This window comes from Ursus arctos, unplaced genomic scaffold, assembly GCF_023065955.2.
Source record: "Ursus arctos isolate Adak ecotype North America unplaced genomic scaffold, UrsArc2.0 scaffold_3, whole genome shotgun sequence".
Lineage (NCBI taxonomy): Eukaryota > Metazoa > Chordata > Mammalia > Carnivora > Ursidae > Ursus > Ursus arctos.
Window position 1 is genome coordinate 19,025,523 of NW_026622985.1, and position 18,537 is coordinate 19,044,059.

The 18,537-nt window shown below is 34.8% G+C and overlaps 1 protein-coding gene across 10 annotated transcripts in view; it reads left to right on the plus strand.

Moving 5' to 3' along the window:
* Positions 1-18,537, plus strand: part of ORC5 (origin recognition complex subunit 5) — a 183,185-nt gene that overhangs the window by 42,762 nt on the left and 121,886 nt on the right. For 7 of the 10 annotated variants that reach the window (XR_008956394.1, XM_057304385.1, XM_057304384.1 and 4 more), the window contains exon 12: positions 897-1,007. The exons of the other annotated variants lie outside the window; for them this stretch is intronic. Coding sequence is in view for 6 of the 7 variants with exons in the window: in XM_057304385.1 (XP_057160368.1) it covers positions 897-1,007 (111 nt within the window). In the remaining variant the exon portion in view is untranslated. The remainder of the gene's footprint in view (positions 1-896; positions 1,008-18,537) is intronic. 10 annotated transcript variants of the gene reach the window in all.

The window sequence follows — 18,537 nt, forward strand, 5'->3', positions numbered from 1 at the left end:
TGCCATCAGTAATATAGATATTACATTCTAACAGTGCTACTAAAATTATCTTAGAGTAGACCTTGAGCACTTCAGTTTCTGATGACAAGAAATTGTACCATATGGCTTTGTACACAAATATGCACATTTTATGATCTTTCAGTTTTTTTTTTCTTTTTCTTTTTTTTTTTTAAAGATTTTTTTTTTTTAATTTATTTATTCGACAGAGATAGAGACAGCCAGCGAGAGAGGGAACACAGCAGGCGGAGTGGGAGAGGAAGAAGCAGGCTCCTAGCGGAGGAACCTGATGTGGGGCTCGATCCCATAACACCGGGATCACGCCCTGAGCTGAAGGCAGACGCTTAACCGCTGTGCCACCCAGGCGCCCCTGATCTTTCAGTTTTTAAATTTACATTGTTTCAGGCTGACAGCAGCTTATTCACAAATTGTCAAATCTTTTATTAGTTTTCTAAGCTAGCATTTACTATAACTGATCTTTTTAGAACTATTAATGGTGAACAAATGTATTTTCCTGGTGGTGGCACAAAAAGGAATGAATAGTGAAAACTAAGGAGTAAGTTCTAGTTGAGGAGTTAGTACCCGGACCCTTGTTTTGGTTATGCACTATTTTGACAAATGACCTGGCTTACCATCTGGTTATAACAACAAAATAGGTGTGATGTTCAGGACTAGGAATGGATGACTTGTGAGGTGTTTATTTAATACCTGTTTATGCTAAGTCAGAAAATCTTGAAGAAAATGTTGAAAGATAAGTCTTTGTATCAGCTAAGGTTTTAACGTAGAGAGTAGAAGTTAGAATTGTTAGGATCTTTGGGGTATATGTATATTGTTACTGGGAATTTGTGGTACAGAAAGTGAGTTCTGCAAGAAGAAAATCCATGTTCTTTTTGTTACAGACAAGTAATCATCTTCTCGGACCAAAACCATTTCCACTAGACAGATTATTAGCAATATTATATAGTATCGTGGACAGTAGAGTTGCTCCAACAGCAAACATTTTTTCCCAGGTAAGCTTAATAATAGGTTCTTATCTGTCCTCTCTGTCTTTATGGAATTCTTCAGGTAGTATAGTTGGTATAGTTCCAGGCATTTAGATTTTTAGTTAGCATATGTTACTGTTTTAACTAAGCAATGAACAGTGTTCTTGGTAAGTACTTGAAAATTCCAAATATAGAATCTTTGAGGGTATCCCTGAATTTGCTTCTGTTTACAGGTATAACTTGATGACAAAACCAACTTGATGTTTCCAGATGTTTTATTTTTTCAATAAAGGAATTTTTAAATTAAACAATTATAATTATCTTGCTGATTAAATAAGTGGTTTCATGATTAAATTGATGAATTATTATGTAGAATATAATCTAATGAACACAAAATTAAAAAAAATTTATTTGTAGGAAAGTAATCTGTAGTATCCTTATTGCTCATATATATGTCAACAGTATGATATTAAAAAAAAAAATTTTCTGGAATGATTAAGTTCTCAAAATTTTTCACTAGATGGCAGCAGTACCATAAAAATATGAAATACGACTTTTTAAAATAAAATAAAGTCATTAAGGGTATTTTTTTTAGTTCACATTTTAAGAAAAAAATCTATTAAAAATACAGTCACAATAGATTTCTTAAATGGTCCAGAAAAACAGTTCTTAGCATATGGTATCAATGGGTAGAAGATAAATCAGATGATGTGACTAGCAGTATTGAAAAGCACTTCAGATTTTACAATGAGCATTTTGTTCTCTATATATGTTTTTAGGTTGAGAAATATGTAAATAATAACATTGATGTTTAAATTTGCTGCAAATAAATTTAGTCCCTGAATGGATGTTTGACTTATAATCTAATGTATGGTGGTAAATTTTTTTTTTTTTAGGATTTTATTTATTTATTTGAGAGAGAGAGAGAGCACGAGCAGGGGAGCAGGGTGGGTGGACAGAGGGAGAAGCAGACTATGCTGAGCAGAGAGCCCACCCTGGGGCTTGATCCCAGGACCCCTGGATCATGATCTGAGCTGAAGGCAGATGCTTAACCGACTGAGCCACTCAAGCACCCCTATATGATGCTAACTTTTAACTTTTCATTTAAAGAAGACTTTGAGAACCAAAAACAGATATGTTCTCAACATTCTCAACATTGAAGTTAGATAATTTTTATGTAAGTCAGCATTTATAGAAAATTGTATCTACATTTATTGTGTTCTTGAAGAAAGGTAGTCTAGTTGGTTATTAAGCTATGTAAATAACTAGCTTAGATAGGTAGATTGGTGGCCCTAATGCTGGTAACTTTAAAAATATAATTCAGTTTTAATCTGTATTATAGGGATTCTTTTTCCATTTTTTTTTTAAATGAAAAAAAATTTTTAAATGATTTTTTTTAAGTCATAGTGACTATTTTTTTTTTAAGATTTTATTTATTGATTTGTCAGAAAGAGAGAGAAAGAGAACACAAGCAGGGGGAGCAGCAGGCAAAGGGAGAAGCAGGCTCCCAACTGAGCAAGGAGCCTGATGTGGGGCTTGATCCGAGGACCCTGGGATCATGACCCGAGCCGAAGGCAGACGCTTAACTGACTGAGCCACCCAGGTGTCCCTTTATTTATTTATTTGTTTGTTTATTTATTTTTTAAAGATTTTTATTTATTTGAGAAAGAGAGAGAGAGAGAATGAGAGCACCAGAGGGGGGAGGGTCAGAGGAGAAGCAGGCTCCCTGATGAGCAGCGGGGAGCCCTACCTGGGGCTAGATCCCAGGACTCCAGGATTATGACCCGAGCCGAAGGCAGATGCTTAAGCCAACTGAACCACCCAGGCACCCCCTGAAATTAATTTGTAATCAGACTTTACATTTTCTTAAAAGCTTTCTGCATATAGTAGAGATTTTTTGTTTCGTTTTTGCTATTGCAATAACTATGGAACAGAAGGCAGCTTCCATTATCTTTATTAAAAGGAATTGAGCTTTAGAGAGGTTAAATGGTATTCCCACCATGACACAATGAGTAAATCATTGAGAACCAAAGCGGAGAAGTGAGGTAGAGAGTTAAGGAAGGCATTTGCATCACATGTGATTGTACTTCTCAAGTGCCCCAAAATTACCTTTGTGTGAAGGAGAGAGAGGGAAGGATAATAAATGTTTATTCCTTTTGGAAAGTTTGTAATTTATTCTGGGGGAATAAAACATATACATAAAAATAATGGTATAAGGCTGTAAATGGATGCTGGATAGTGCTGCTGAGAATTCTAGAGCAGAGAGCACTTGTGGATTGGGCAGGGTGAGAGAAAGACAGCTTCACAGAAAAGGTTAAAAGTGGAGCTGGGCTGTGGAGAATGAGTAGGAGTTTTGTTTCTTTAAGTATTTCTAGTTTATGTAAGTGATACCTGTTTATTATACAAAAAAAATGAGAAATTGGATAAATAAAAAGGAAAAGTAATAGATAAAGCTAACATATCTTACTTCCAGTGGATAAAGTTAGTTAGAGATTTAAGAAGGGGAGATGATAGGAGTAAAGGGACGGGACTGGGAAAAAAACAAAATACATTTGTGAACTGTCGCCCCAGTCTCGTTGAGAGTGGATGGGGTTGTATCGTCATAGTGACAGCAGTTGTTGTCGCTGTGGTCCAGAACAAGTAACACACACACAAGTAACCGCACATCACACCTTGCTGTTGATGCCCTCCACATCGTACCTTATGTTGCTAGAGTGTTTTGCATTTATAGTTTGCTGTGTACTAGGTTAATCTTTAAAAAAGGAGAGGGAACTGAAGCTCAGTGCCTAAAAGATCTGCCCAAGGCCACACAGCAAATCACTGGCAGCAACCAGACTTGGATGCAGATTTTTCCCAGCAGCAGGTCTAGGTTTATAGGGATAGACAGTCAAAACCAACAAGAGGTTGCTGATTTGGAGATTTACTAGCTGCTCTGAGGCTTTGGTTAGAGAAGAACAGTATCACCAGTCTGTGTTTGCAGCAGTGTCTGTAATGTAATTAAGAAACAACTTGGCCTAAATGCATCTTTATTTTTTAAATGAAGTTAAATTCTCTTCAACGTAACAGCCTAAACGAAGTTTTTGCTCTTTATTTCTTCTCATTAGCAGTAATCAAAATGATAATTTTATATATTTAAAACATGGCTTTAAATGAATTTGTTTGTGTTCATTTGATGATAAATCATTTAGGACTTGATCTCAGTGATTCCCATTTGGGATACAAAGGGTGAGAGAATACTGAGGGATAGATGCAACTAACCCTAAGGAATTGAGCTCTGCTTTTGCTTGGTCAATAAAGTATCTAAGAAAATCAAGAAGCATATATATACTGTGTTTAAAAACAAAATGTGGCAGAATTCACATTCAGAAAAAGGGTGTTTCTCCCACAGGTTTTTTTCCCCTTCCCATTGATTCCCAGTGACCATTTCTATTTTTATCATATTATTCAGCCATCACACTTTACTCTTGACCATAGGAATGCAATTTCCTTAAGTTCACTTAATTCTTTAAGTGAAAGAAGGCTGCCCACATTTGTATTGGCAGTGCTTATTTGATAAGAACACTAGATGGTGATATTGCTGCATTCTAGTTTTAAGAACCTAAGGAAACAGCTTTACTCCTTAAAGTCTTTCATGTTTAGAGAAAGCTGTTTGTTAAATGAACACATTTAACAAAATACAATTGAACAAAATACAAAATTAAACAAAATACAAAACAAAAATACAATTGCCTGAAGATGTTTAATGATATATACATGTATGTATGCACACATGTGTACACGTTCATGAAAATGTAAATAAGATTGATAAAGAATTGTGTTGCATGAGTATTTTCCACCTGGAAGTAAAGTGTTTTCTATTGACTGTTATGTGCCTATATGAGATGATAATGTATTATTTTTCTAATCATTTATTCCATATGCAACTGTTTTAAAGATTTATTTCATAGTTTCATAGTAATGTGCTGTTCTTTTAGTTTGAATTACCAGTTATATAATTATTTATTATTTTTTACATATAACAAATTGATCAATTTTCACAATTGATCACAAAATTGTTCACAATTTTCTTGAAGTGCAATTTTATTTCCATTGCATTTTATTCAAATCTATTTAAATCTATTCTGTAAAAAAGTTATAAAAATAGTAGCTTAAGGAATCTTTAAAGTTGTTAAAATTCCAATTGAGAATAATGATCAAATTCATAATAGTATTAGTAGCAGTATTGTATTGTGGTTGGTATTCTTCTGAATTTATTCTTTATTAGGTTTTAGATAAAATCCTATTCATTAATTTTTTAGTCTCATAAGTAGGTAAAAATATTAGCATATTTAATGTTTTATGTTAGATTAATGCTCAGATTTATCAAATTGAAATATGGTTTTTAAATTTTTCTGAGACTTTTAAGGTAAATTTACCCTTATCCAATTTAATATAATCTTGTAGTCAAGATCATGGCTCTTTTTAAAAATTGTCAGTCACATGAAACAAATGTAGTTCTTATATATGTGTATGAACTTTGTGAATGGCAAAGCATTAATTCTTGTGTTTTTATTTTTTTTTCCCGTCAGTGTGGCTAGAATGGGTAAACTATACCATGTACATGCAGGAAGTAGTAAAGTTCAGAGGTATTACGTTCAAATTTTAATTTGATCAGATATGTTATTGAAGACCATTTATCATCTTTAAAAGAAATACTGTTGAATTGCCCTTTTTTTTTGAATGGATCAAATGCATTTTCTTATTATTATAATATTTTTTTATTATATTATGTTAGTCACCATACAGTACATCCCTGGTTTTTGATGTAAAGTTCGATGATTCATTAGTTGCATATAACCCCCAGTGCACCGTGCAATACGTGCCCTCCTTACTACCCATCACCAGCCTATCCCATTCCCCCACCCCTTCCCCGCTGAAGCCCTCAGTTTGTTTCTCAGAGTCCATAGTCTCTCACGCTTCATTCCCCCTTCTGATTACCCCCCCTTTCTTTATCCCTTTCTTCTCCTACCGATCTTCCTAGTTCTTATGTTCCATAGATGAGAGAAACCATATGATAATTGTCTTTCTCTGCTTGGCTTATTTCACTTAGCATTATCTCCTCCAGTGCCGTCCATGTTGCAGCAAATGTTGAGAAGTCGTTCTTTTTGATAGCTGAGTAATATTCCATTGTATAAATGGATCACTTGCCCTTTTTTTTTTAAAGCGTATTAAAACCAGGTTATGCTTTTTTATTTTATCTTTTTTTTTTCCTTGAAGAAAAATGATAATTTTTTTGGAAATTTTTGCATGATCTATTTCATCCTTTTTGATATTTCTGTATCTTCTCTTACTCATCCTTGCCCACTTCCTCCATAGTCTTATATTTAGGTGAAGATAGTAGGAATAATTCTTTAAGATTCTAGTCATGTATATTACTTATTTTAAAATATTAAGCCATATTTATCTTTTCTCGAGGATAAACTTGCTGAAGAGTTTATTTCTAAAATTACTGGTAGAAGTTTCTGAAAGTGACTTTTAAAGGGAAAATTATCTTTAAAAAATTAAGGACATTTAATTACACATATATTACATACTGACATTGATCTTATTTGATTTAGCATTTTGAAGAATTATTTTTGAAGATAGTTCACTGTAATTACAGTTTAGAAGTTTTAAAATGATATAATTGTTATATTCTGTATAAGAATTGCAGTCTAAATTAATATCAAGAAGTAGCTGAAAGATAAGAAAAGGAGCATACATTGTTCCTTTAAAAAATAGTTCTATGTACCATATAGACAAGTTGAATTTTTTCAGTAATTAATATCTGATTTCTGAATGGCTTTCTGTTTAGTTGTACATAATTTAATAAGGAAAAATTAAAATGTTCTTACACATTTATTTTAATTTTTAAGAGTATAAAGAATTTTTTTTGAGCAAAGTATAATGTACAGATATAGTTTTTTCAAAAATATACATTTCCATTTCTGCTTTCTCTGCTTTTGGACTCACATCATGATACCATATACATAATGGAATATATTTGGACTGTATTTGTTATATCTGTTTAATTTTTTGGTCATAAATCAACTGATCTTTCCCCATAAAGGTTGCATTAATTGTAGTAGCATTTAGATAACCTTAAGCTTTCTGCTGATTTAATTGTTGGTTTATAAGCTATACAGGGTATATTTAAACTAATAATTGTGATATTTTCCAAATCATCATCAGTCAGAATGCAGAATGATAATGTATTTTATCTGTGAAAGCTTTTTGAAGCAGCTACTTCATCTCTAATTTACCATAGCTGGAAGATGTTTTCACTACACTTGTTGGGGCTGCTAACCTTTTATTTAACCAAAAACAGATTTTTGGCATCTTTCTTCAAATATAGGTAGCTATTCAGTAAATTTATATAATTTTCTGTTTTTTTTTTACAGTATAGAAGGGATTTTGTTAATATTAACTCAAAAACATTTAAATATAAATATTTTAATCTAGTTAATCTACTTTTAATTCATACTTCAAATTCAAAGTGTTTGTCTTTTTTCCCTGGTTGAAATTAAGTTTTTCTTTCTCTGCTTAAGATTTCATTTAACAGATCCTTACTGAGGCCTGCTATGTTGCAGGCACTGTGTTAGATAAAGAGAATATGAATGTGAAGAGAATGCTATTCCTGCCATGAGGAGTTCCAAATCAGCTTCTGGCTTGTACTAGGGTTAATGGCCTATGTATGTATTTACTGGAGGACAGACATGCTGAATGAAGGAACTGATACTTAAAGGGAAAACTAATAGTTAAATATTTAAGGTGAATAGATAAAAATAGGATTTTTCACTTCAGTAGTCCCTGTTTTTTGATAGTATAGGTATTTGAATGTCTCGTTCCAAGTAAAATTAACAAACCTGTTTGTTGAATCTTTCCTTCTGACATGCCTTGAACTTAGTGTTGTGGAGCATGCTTGTTTAATACCTGTGTCATAACTAAATTTTGCTAATACCAAATTAAATTTAGTTGTAACTAAATTAGATTCTGTTGTATCTGTTGGTATCAAACAATCTCAGTTAAGACTTGAAACTTGTTAAGTTATGGACAAATAAGCAGTCTATTATATTTGGCTTATTATAAACTAAGGGGGTCTTAAAAAGTTACATGGGTGTATTTCAAATACTTCATGATTAAAAGTTACCCTAGGGGCACCTGGGTGGCTCAGTTGGTTAAGCATCTACCTTTGGCTCAGGTCATGATCCCAGGGTGCTGGGATCGAGCCCTGAATCTGGTTCCCTGCTCAGCAGGAAGTCTGTTTCTCCCTGTGCCTCTGCCTGCTGTTCCCCCAGCTTGTGCGCGCGCGCTCGCGCGCGCTCTCTCTCTCTCTCTAAATAAATAAATAAAATACTTTAAGAAAGAAAAAAAGTTACCCTATTTTTTCACTCTTTTATATACAGTATTTCAAACTACTTTTGTAAATTTTTAACCAAAACTACTTTAACCAAATAAGCTGATTTTATACTTTACTTATAATTATAAACCTCTTTACCTTAAAGAATTAGTTTGTTGCATAATATTACAGTTGTTTTATATTTTTACAGAAAAAGTAATAACATTTATCAAATGCTAGTCACATAACATCAGAAATCATAGTTGATGAAATATTATCACATGCATGTATTGATTAGGTGAGAATTTGAACCTTGTAAACATAAAGGGTAACATCCTAAATCTAGCTATAATATGTTCATATGAAGTGACTTTAAGTATGATAATTTTCTTTATATTAAGTTTGGCAAACAACAGTTTTCCTGAAAACAAATTCCCTGCATACTAGTGTAGTAGAAAATGTGAAAACCTATTCTTTTGTAAGTTCTCTATGCTTCTTTTGGCTTCTTCCAGCATTCCAATATTCTCTGTAATATCCAACTTAAATACTTGATGCTGTTAAGGTAAATTACATAAATCACAGAAAATATCTCGAATGCTAATGTTTTCTAATAATCTTACTATTTTTTTTTTTTAAAGATTTTATTTATTTATTTGACAGAGATAGAGACAGCCAGCGAGAGAGGGAACCCAGCAGGGGGAGTGGGAGAGGAAGAAGCAGGCTCATAGCGGAGGAGCCTGATGTGGGGCTCGATCCCATAACGCCGGGATCATGCCCTGAGCCGAAGGCAGACGCTTAACCTCTGTGCCACCCAGGCACCCCCTTACTATTTTTTTCTTAATGACAACTGAGACTGTGCGACATTTCATTGCAAACATGGTAAAGGAGGCTTACTTAATGCCTACTTCCTGATGAATAGGTCGGCAGGGGTGCTGTTTGACAGAGGCAGACCCTTCTCTAGCAGTGAAGGGCCCAACTGCCATGGTGCTCAGTCTCCACTGGTGCAGTAAATTAGATTCTCAAGTCCACTCCTACCCCTGATGTGGGTGTATTACTACTCTGCCATCAGACACTCCATAGAAGGTGCCTATTTCCTGAGATTTTTAAAAAACTATTTGGGGATATTTCATATTTGAAAAGAGTGAAGTTACTTTGGTGGTAAGGAATACTAATATTAATTATTTCCAAGGATGAAAAAAAGCACAGTATATTTTAGTCTGTTGCCCAGAGGTAAAGCTTGAATTTCTTGTTGTCATTTGTAAAAGAACAGTGTTTACCCCTACTCTCCTCTTCTCTTGTCTTCCCTAAACCTGGTATTAAATTTCTTCAGTGTAGCCACTTTGCCTTTGTGAATATATTAGCCCAGCAATAGGCATTTTTACTGAATTCTGGAAAAATGGAACCATTGCTTAAGGGTGACATGTGAAATACTGCCTAAGGGATAAAAAAATTGCATAAATTATACTTTCAACTTCTGAGTAAAATAATACATTGGTACCTTATTTTTGTAGGCAATATTTTATAGCCACCTTTCTCAAAGCTTAGTAGTGCTTCTAATAAATATCCCAAATGTATGCCCTTTGTTCACATTTTGGGGGGAAATGTATTCAACACCAATAAATTTTATTTGACTTGGCAGATTTTTTTTTTTTCTTCCTGAAAGCACAAAAGAACATATGGGGGTATGTGCTTGCGTGTGCCTATTTAAGAAAACCTATACTGTTAATATAGTGACTATGTAGGCAATGCATACCTTAGTTAGAGCTTCATGACTAGTTTGTTTTAATGAGGAAAGGAGTTTTAATAGGAATAGTTTGATAGATGATTTAGAAAAATCTACGTTATGGAAATGTGTGTTATATTTTTAAGTACTTTTATAAAAAGATGATTAGAGGAAACGTTGATGCTTAAGGGGATTTCCAGTGAGCAGTTGTCTTGATTTCTTGTCAGCTCACAACTATTTGGAGTCCTTTGGAGGACATTGGCCTCACCTGCCTGCACAAAGACATATTTCAATAACTGGTGCCACACCTGCGCATACAAAGACATATTTCAGTTTCTCATAGTGAGAAATTGGGGTTCTCACTGCCAAGTCATCTATAGAACCTAATTGCTCCCTCACCTTGGACACTCTAAATGTGAGAGTTGAATTCTTAGAATCAAGAGTAATCATGCCGTGTTAGGAGCCAGAAAGGGAAATAAGTGTACCCACAACTGTCTAATCTACTCCCTTAGCTTCAGGTGCTGTGTGCCTGCTGATGTCTTTTGAATCCTGTATTTCTAGCCTGTATCCTCTCTAGTTTTGGACCAGATTGCCAACTGAACGGTCATACCTGAACGTGCCATGTTCATCACACACTGATACATCCAAACCAAAAATTATTCCCTAAACCTTTTTTCTGTTTTTCAGCCTTACCTAGATTTCAAAACTAATCATTTATTTATTCGTCCTTTAACAAAGCACATACTTTGTAGCATGCACGGTGTTAGGTGCTAGAAAAACAAAGATAATACAGGTTTTTTTAAAAAAAGTTCAGTGGAAAAATCGTTTCTGAACACTTTTGTTTCCCTGTAATTGGTCACCAAGCCAGTCTATTTTTCCTCCAAAGTACAGATGTCTCTTGGACTTACTCCTTTTTTCCCACGCACGCTGCCTTTGCCTTAAAAACGTAGCCTCATTATCTCTTAGACGACTGCACCCAGCATCCTGGCTGGTCTCCCTGTCACCGTGTACTTCTGAATTTGTCTTCCCTACAGTCGTCAGCATAAATCTTAAATAAATTTGATCTTGTTTTTCTGCTTACACTTTTTTAAATGAGTTACTTTATCTGCAAAATCAGTTCTCCATTCCATAACATTTCCTGTAAGGTTCTTTACAGACTGGCCCCATTTTCTGCTACTTTCTTTATTCACCCTCTACACCATTCACAATAAACTGTTTCTTCTCTGAAAAACACCCACTCCACATCCGCAAATGCCATTTCTCCATGAGTCCATGATCTGCCTCCCTCCCTATTACTCATTCTTTTCTCTATAATCAGACAGTTGACTTTATACGTATCACTAGCATCCCTCTCATACTGTGTCATTACCATTTTATTATGTGTTTGTCTTCTCTGATATATTGAATTCTTTGAGGCTGCAAAGGTCCTTGTCTTTTTTTGTGTGTCTCACACGGTGCCTTCAACATGAGATTCACTCATTGAATGAATGGTTTCCCATTCTCTTAAGTTTGCAGTCATGGCCTTCCTAGATAAGAACAATTTGCAGTCATTTGTGTGCTAATAAGTTCCAGAGATTATAGGCGCTCTCTTTAGTCCTCTATGTAAAAACATACATGCCAATTTTTGTTTATCTGAGCATAAGTGAAGACTAATAGTCTACTCCCCACCTGTTTTTTGGAAATAGAAATTCCATAGGTGAGTGTCCAGAGGTGATGATTTTAAGTTGAGCAGCTCTGACAGCATTTGCCTATCCCTTCCACTGCCGCACTCATCAGCTCTACCTTGTGTGTGCAGAACTGGCAGTTGAACTCTCTTGATGTCCGCCACATGCTCATGAACTATCACGTCACCTGAAATCAGATCAAATGTGGTGCTTCTTGGGTTGTATGACCCTCGTGCATTAACATATCGCATATTCTTTTATTTAAATAATTTAATATGTTTCAGGTTGTAAATCTCCTCCAGGACAAACAGGACAGAGTATTTCACAAATCAATTGACATAGATACCAACCTAAGAAAGTATAAAAATAATGAGCATGTTAAAAATTAATTACGGTTGTAAATTGATTTCCTTTTGTTGGCAGAAAGAACATAGTTTATTAGCCCAGGAACAGGTTCACACTGTTTTAACATCAAGCACTTCCAGCTGAAGCTTGTTAGTGACTGCCTCTCAGATTAAGAAAAAAAAATCTTCACTGCGGTACATGAACTCCTCTTGTTAAGACATAATCAGCTCATCCCCTCCATGGATGAGAACAAAGAACATAATAGTACACAGAGCAAAGATTAACTAAGTAAATATTGCACGACCCCATTTAACATGTAAGTTTAAAAAATATCCAAGTATCAGGAGGTTTTTCACTTGTTATATTTCTTCGTGAATGCCTCTCACATGATCGAGGAGCTAGTCAGAGGGGAAAAATAGATACTTTGGCATCTAACTTAAGCAGATTGACTATTTTAAGCTAAAGTAAAATAAAGTTATTTAATTATGGTCAGTATTGCTGGTAGTACATGAAAGCTAGGCAAATATTGTTTTCTTTGATAGCAAGAGGCTTCAGATCTTTAGTTTTGTTTATTTTTAAACCAAGGACTAAAAACCAGAAATTTTATTCTGAGGAAAAACATCAATGGCAACATATGACTCAAACTTAACACTAATATTAACTAGTTCCCATAGCTCTTTTCCCCCCATTTCTCAAGTTTTGTCCATATCCTCTACTAGATCCTGACTTCTTCTAGTACAGCTTTTTTTTTTTTTTTTTTTTTTTTAACTTTATTCTGTACTTCCTGGCACCAAATCTAAATCCTCACTTCGAAAAACAAAATCCACTCCCTGGGCTACTTTCATATTCATTTGAATTTCATTCATTTGAATTTGAGTTTGGCACAGTAGACAAGAAAAACAGCTGTGGAAAATGGTTAAAATATGAAAATTATTGACAAAAGAATATGCCTTAATAGGTAATAGAAACCAAAAAGGGGGGTAATAATTTCCCCACAAAAATTTAAACTAACTTAATTAAAATGACACTTCTTGAGAATGATTTCAGTGTTTCAGGAAAGACCTTTTCTTTGCCTTTGCTTTTTAAAATTTTAATGTTTATCCTAACTTAATGTTTTCAACTGTTATATGTTTTGTATGATTTATTATAATAATTTTTTGGTAAATCTTTAATCTTCCAATGTATAAGAAATTTTGCTTTGTAATGCCATTTTTAGTGTTATGTAATTTCAGGTTTTAAGGAATCACGCTTTTCCCTACCTTTTAGAAATTATCTTTTAGAAATTAAACCTTAAAAGCAGCAATTTTATGTCTAATGTGCAGTCTGATTTATGAAAAGTTAACATTTCATTAGGTTAGCAAATTGCACTTAATATTTTACTTTGGTGACATCACACCCCTCGCATCTGATAATTTTCTTCATAGGATTGTTTATTATTAAGGCTATTACCTGTATCCCTGGGGCAGGACATTTGCCTATGTTGAGATATTTCTTAATCCTTTTTGCTACAGTTTCATTAAGGTCTTTGTTTTGTCTGCAGTGTCTTTGCTGCTGGGTTTCTCACCTCAAGCATACTCACAGAACCCCTTTCAGTGTGTAGTGCTTCCAGAGTCGTCATTTTACTTACTTCTTCCATAAAGGTTTCCTTAGTCTGTCCCAACAAAGTTATCTCTTCCTGTATGCTGCAGCTCCCTTTTGGGGGGTAGTGTAAGGAATATAGGCTTTGGATTCCAATGGTATTCAAATTCAGTGCTGCTCTTACAACTGTTAACTCAGTGACTTTAAACATTTACTAACCGCTTTGAAGTTGGTTCTTCATCTGGAAAAAGGGGGTTATGTATAGTACCTAATTCACGGTGGGGTTCTTGTGAGGACTGAAGAAATTAAAGTGCCTACCACAGTGTCTGTACCGTTTAGAGATCTAATCTATCAATGTCTGTGTCTGATCTGTAGAGCTTGGACTCAATAATAAGTTCCAGTCCCCATACCACTGTTACCCGTGGTCTCTAATATTAATCAATCCCATAGCTCTCCCCCCTCACCCCCGCTCATGTTTCGTACATATCCTCTGCTAAATCCTGAAGGAAGGAAGGAAGGAAGGCCAGGTTACATATGTGTCATCTCAGGAATTTTGAGGGACCCTAGAAGAAAAGATAAACACACTGACTGGGGTCTTCAGTACAGTAAATAGCTTTGGCAAGACCACCTTCTAATGTTCATCAACACCCAAAGTGAGTCATTATTTTGGCTAAACATTTTTAATATGTTAAACATTCTTAAGAGTAAGTGCTTAATTTAAAATTTATTTTTACAACTCTAATTTTTTTTTTAAATCTCTAACATGGTGTACATGTTGTATGTATTCTTTTTCACTGGGACTTTTGGATTAAATAATTTTGCAACATCTGCTGAAGTGCCTCAACATATTTGTTTGGGGTGACTGACCAGGGACTGATAATGCCATTCATCCTTTATGATGTCTGTTTTCTCATCCGTAAAATGAGGCATTGATCTCCAAGGTTTTCAGTCCTGATGGACTAGCTCAGAATTTTGTCTTATAGTCATTTTTATATTGAAGCATTTGGTTTTTATAGTCTCCACACAAACAGACTTTCACAGTTTTAAGAAATAGAAATAAAAAGTAAATTTTGGGAAAATGTGGAACACTCAGGCTGGGATTTACATAATAATAGTTTTGCTATAATCATATGTTCTAGAGGAAATAAGTTGTACAAGTCACAGGTTTGTAGCAACTTTGTGAGACCTTTATGGGCTCAGAGCATGAAACCAGCAGCTACAAATCCTTTCCTGCTAAGCCACAAATCATCTGGCTTTCAGTAAGAAAATATGTAATCTGTATGCTTTTTAAAATCTACATAGCCTCAACATAGTAACCTATCAATATTGAAATAACGTCTCTAGTTTGCCCATTTTAAGCAATATTTTATCAAGTAGTTTCTTTAAATCTGATGTAAATATGAGTCAAAAAATGGTTTTATTTCTACAAGTAGATATTTGTAACTTCATAGGTACTTAAACATTTTGAGAAAAAATTTATTCTGGCCGTTCATAAGGTCTTTCTCAAAGCCCTCTCTGTATTTTGTGTATTTTATCAGTGTATGTACAGTTGTATGTACATACAGATACACTGTATGTATGTTTTTATTAAGGTATAATTGACATACAACATTATCTTAGTCTCAGGTATATAATACAAGGAATCGAGATTTGCGTATACTATGGAATGATCACCATAGTAAGTCTAGATAACATTTTTCACCATACATCGTTACAAATTTTTTCTTGTGTACTTATTTTATTGGATCTTGTATGTTTATATTTTAAATAAACTTTTTTTGGGGAGGTAATTGTAGATTCACATGCAACTGTGAGAAATAATATGGGCTCTTCCTATATGCCCTTTATTCAGTTTCCCCCAAAGGTTACATCTTACAAAACTATAGTGTCACAACCAGGAGTTTGACATTCATGCAGTCCACTGATCTTATTTAGATTTCCCACTTTTACATATATTTATTTTTGTGTATATCTGTGCATACTTGGTTATGTGAAATTTTATCCCATGTGTAGGTTTGTATATCTACCACTATAGTCAGGATACAGACCAGTGACATCACCACAATGTTTTTATAACCATACCCACCTCCTTCCTGCTCCTTCGGCCAATCCCTGGCAACCACCAATCTCCATCTCTAAAGTCTTGTCAGTTCAGGAATTTTTATAGGGGCGCCTGGGTGGCTCAGTTGGTTAAGCATCTGCCTTCGGCTCAGGTCATGAACCCAGGGTCCTGGGGTCGAGCCCCAGATCGGGAGGGATTCTGTTTCTCCCTTTCCCTCTGCTGCTTCTCCTGCTTGTGCTCTCTCTGTGTCAAACAAATATATAAAATCTTAAAAAAAAAAAAGAATTTTTATAAATAGAATTATATAGTATGTAATATTTGAGATTGGCTTTTTCCAGTCAGCATAATTAATTCTTTTGAGATTCATCCAAATTGTTGCATGTGTCATAGTTCATTCTTTTTCTTATTGCTGGGTCGTATTCCATGATACGGATGTACCACAGTTTGTTTAACCATTCACTCCTTGAAGGACATCTGGGCTCTCCCATTCTTTGTTTTGTATAGTTTTGGTTTTGGCTATTATAAATAAAGCTATATGAGCATTCATGTACAGGTTTTTGTGTGAACATGCAGTTCGCTGGGATAAATGCCCAGTGGTACAATTGCTAGGTAATAATTGTATATTTGTTTTATAAGTGATGTCAGTGTTTTACCACTTCCTGTGAAGTATGGTAATCTTACTTCTATTCAGATCCTTTTGCTTTCTTACTTTCTTTTCTTTTTTCTTTTCTTTCTTTTTTTTTTTTTTTTAAGATTCATCCACTTTTTTTTCTGGCTTTTTTTTTTTTTTTTTTAAGTTTCAGAGGTAGAATTTAGTGATTCCTCAGTTGCATATAACATCCAGTGCTCATTACATCAAGTGCCCTCCTTAATGCCCATCACCCAGTTACCCCATTCCTCCACCCTCCTCCCCTCCAGCAAACCTCAGTTTGTTTCCTAGAGTTCTGCATCTTTTATGGTTTGCCTCCCTTTCAATTTTCATCTTATTTTATTTTTCTTTCCCTTTCCCTATGTTCATCTGTTTTGTTTCTTAAATTCCACATATGAGTAAAATTATATGGTATTTGTCTTCTCTGACTGACTCATTTCACTTAGCATGATACCTTCTAGTTCCATCCACATTGTTGCAAATGGCAAGGTTTCATTCTTTTTGATGGCTAAGTAATATTCATATATATATCCCCACATCTTCTTTATCCATTCATCTGTCAGACATCTGGGCTCTTTCCATATTTTGGCTATTGTGGACATTGCTGTTATAAATATTGGGGTGCATGTGCCCCTTCAAATCATTATGTTTGTATCCTTTGGATAAATACCTAATAGTGCAATTGCTGGGTTATAGGATGGCTCTATTTTTAACTTTTTGAGGAATCTCCATACTGTTTTCCAGAGTGGCTGCCCTAGTTTGCACTCCCACCAACAGTGTAAGAGGGTTCCTCTTTCTCTGCATCCTTGCCAACATCTGTTGTTTCCTGAGTTGTTAATTTTAGCCATTCTGACTGGTGTGAGATGGTGAGTGGTTTTGATATTGTCTTGAGTATCAGGTGGTGGTATAGTTTTTAATCAGATTTGATTAAGAAAATTCATGAGGAGATAGTCTATTTAATTTATCTGTATTTCTGCTCTTTCCACTGTTCTTATTTCTTGGCACTCAGGGTTCCTTCTTTTACCATTTCCTGTTTGTTCAAAGAAATTCCTTTAATCACGCTTTAAAGGTAGGTCTGCTAATGACAGATTCTTTAGTTTTCCCTTGTTTGAGAATGTCTGTATTTCCACTTTATTCATGAAGGATTGTGTTTTGACACATAGAACTCAAAATTGCCAGTTTTGTGGGGGTAGGATTTGTGTTCAGTCCAGGGAGGAATAAGCTTACCTGGGTAGCTTTCTGTTCTGGATTGGGAATTAGGGGATGCTAGGCTGGATCACTTTGTGCTGTTGGGTGGAGAATCACAGGACTCCCTGCTTTTATATTGTTCCTCTAGTCCTGGGTCCCTAAGTAGTGAACCTTCCCCTTTCCATCTTTCAGAGTCCTTCTTTGGTTGCTTCTTAAGTCATTTCCAGGCTATATAGTTGTCCAGGGAAGACCAGTAAATATGAATCTATGCCATCTTGTCTGGACCAGAAGTTCTCCTATATTTTAATTTAATTTTTTATATTTTCCTTTCTAACCCTGCTTTCTAGGCTCTTTGTTAGTATTTGTTTATACAGTATGTTCAAGGGTAAACAAAGCTCAGTTGCATGAGAAACCTTCTGTAGATTAGTGCTAACATTTTTTTTAGAATATTCAAGTATATTTTACCATTATTACTTAGGGAGTTTATCCCCAATCAAGATTAAATCCTTTTAAGGCATTAATTTTATTGACTGCAGCATATTCCAGTTTATTCTTCTTTGCTAGAAACAGAGCCTTACTCAGAATCACTTCGTGCATTTGGGGCCTTACCAGTGGAAATGACTCTAACAATAGGATTGGTTGCTGCAGCAGATGGCAAGGACTGTCGTCCCACCTCTACCTTATGCATGCACATGTACACACACACAACCGGGACACTATATATAATGAATCTGGTCCCAAGTACCTTCACCATCTAGAGACTTCTGCCATATTCCTACTGATCATATTAAACTATAAAGGTATTAATGCTAGCCTAGAGATAACGATTTAATTATGTTATCATGAACATTTTAAGTTGGGCAAAGAAGTAAATTAGTAGATGCACAGTACTTAGAGCAACTCAGGAGGTACTCTAGAAAGCTTCATGAGTATGCAATTAGAAATAAAAATTAGATAATTTTTATGAATTGGCTAATGGAGAGGAAAGTAG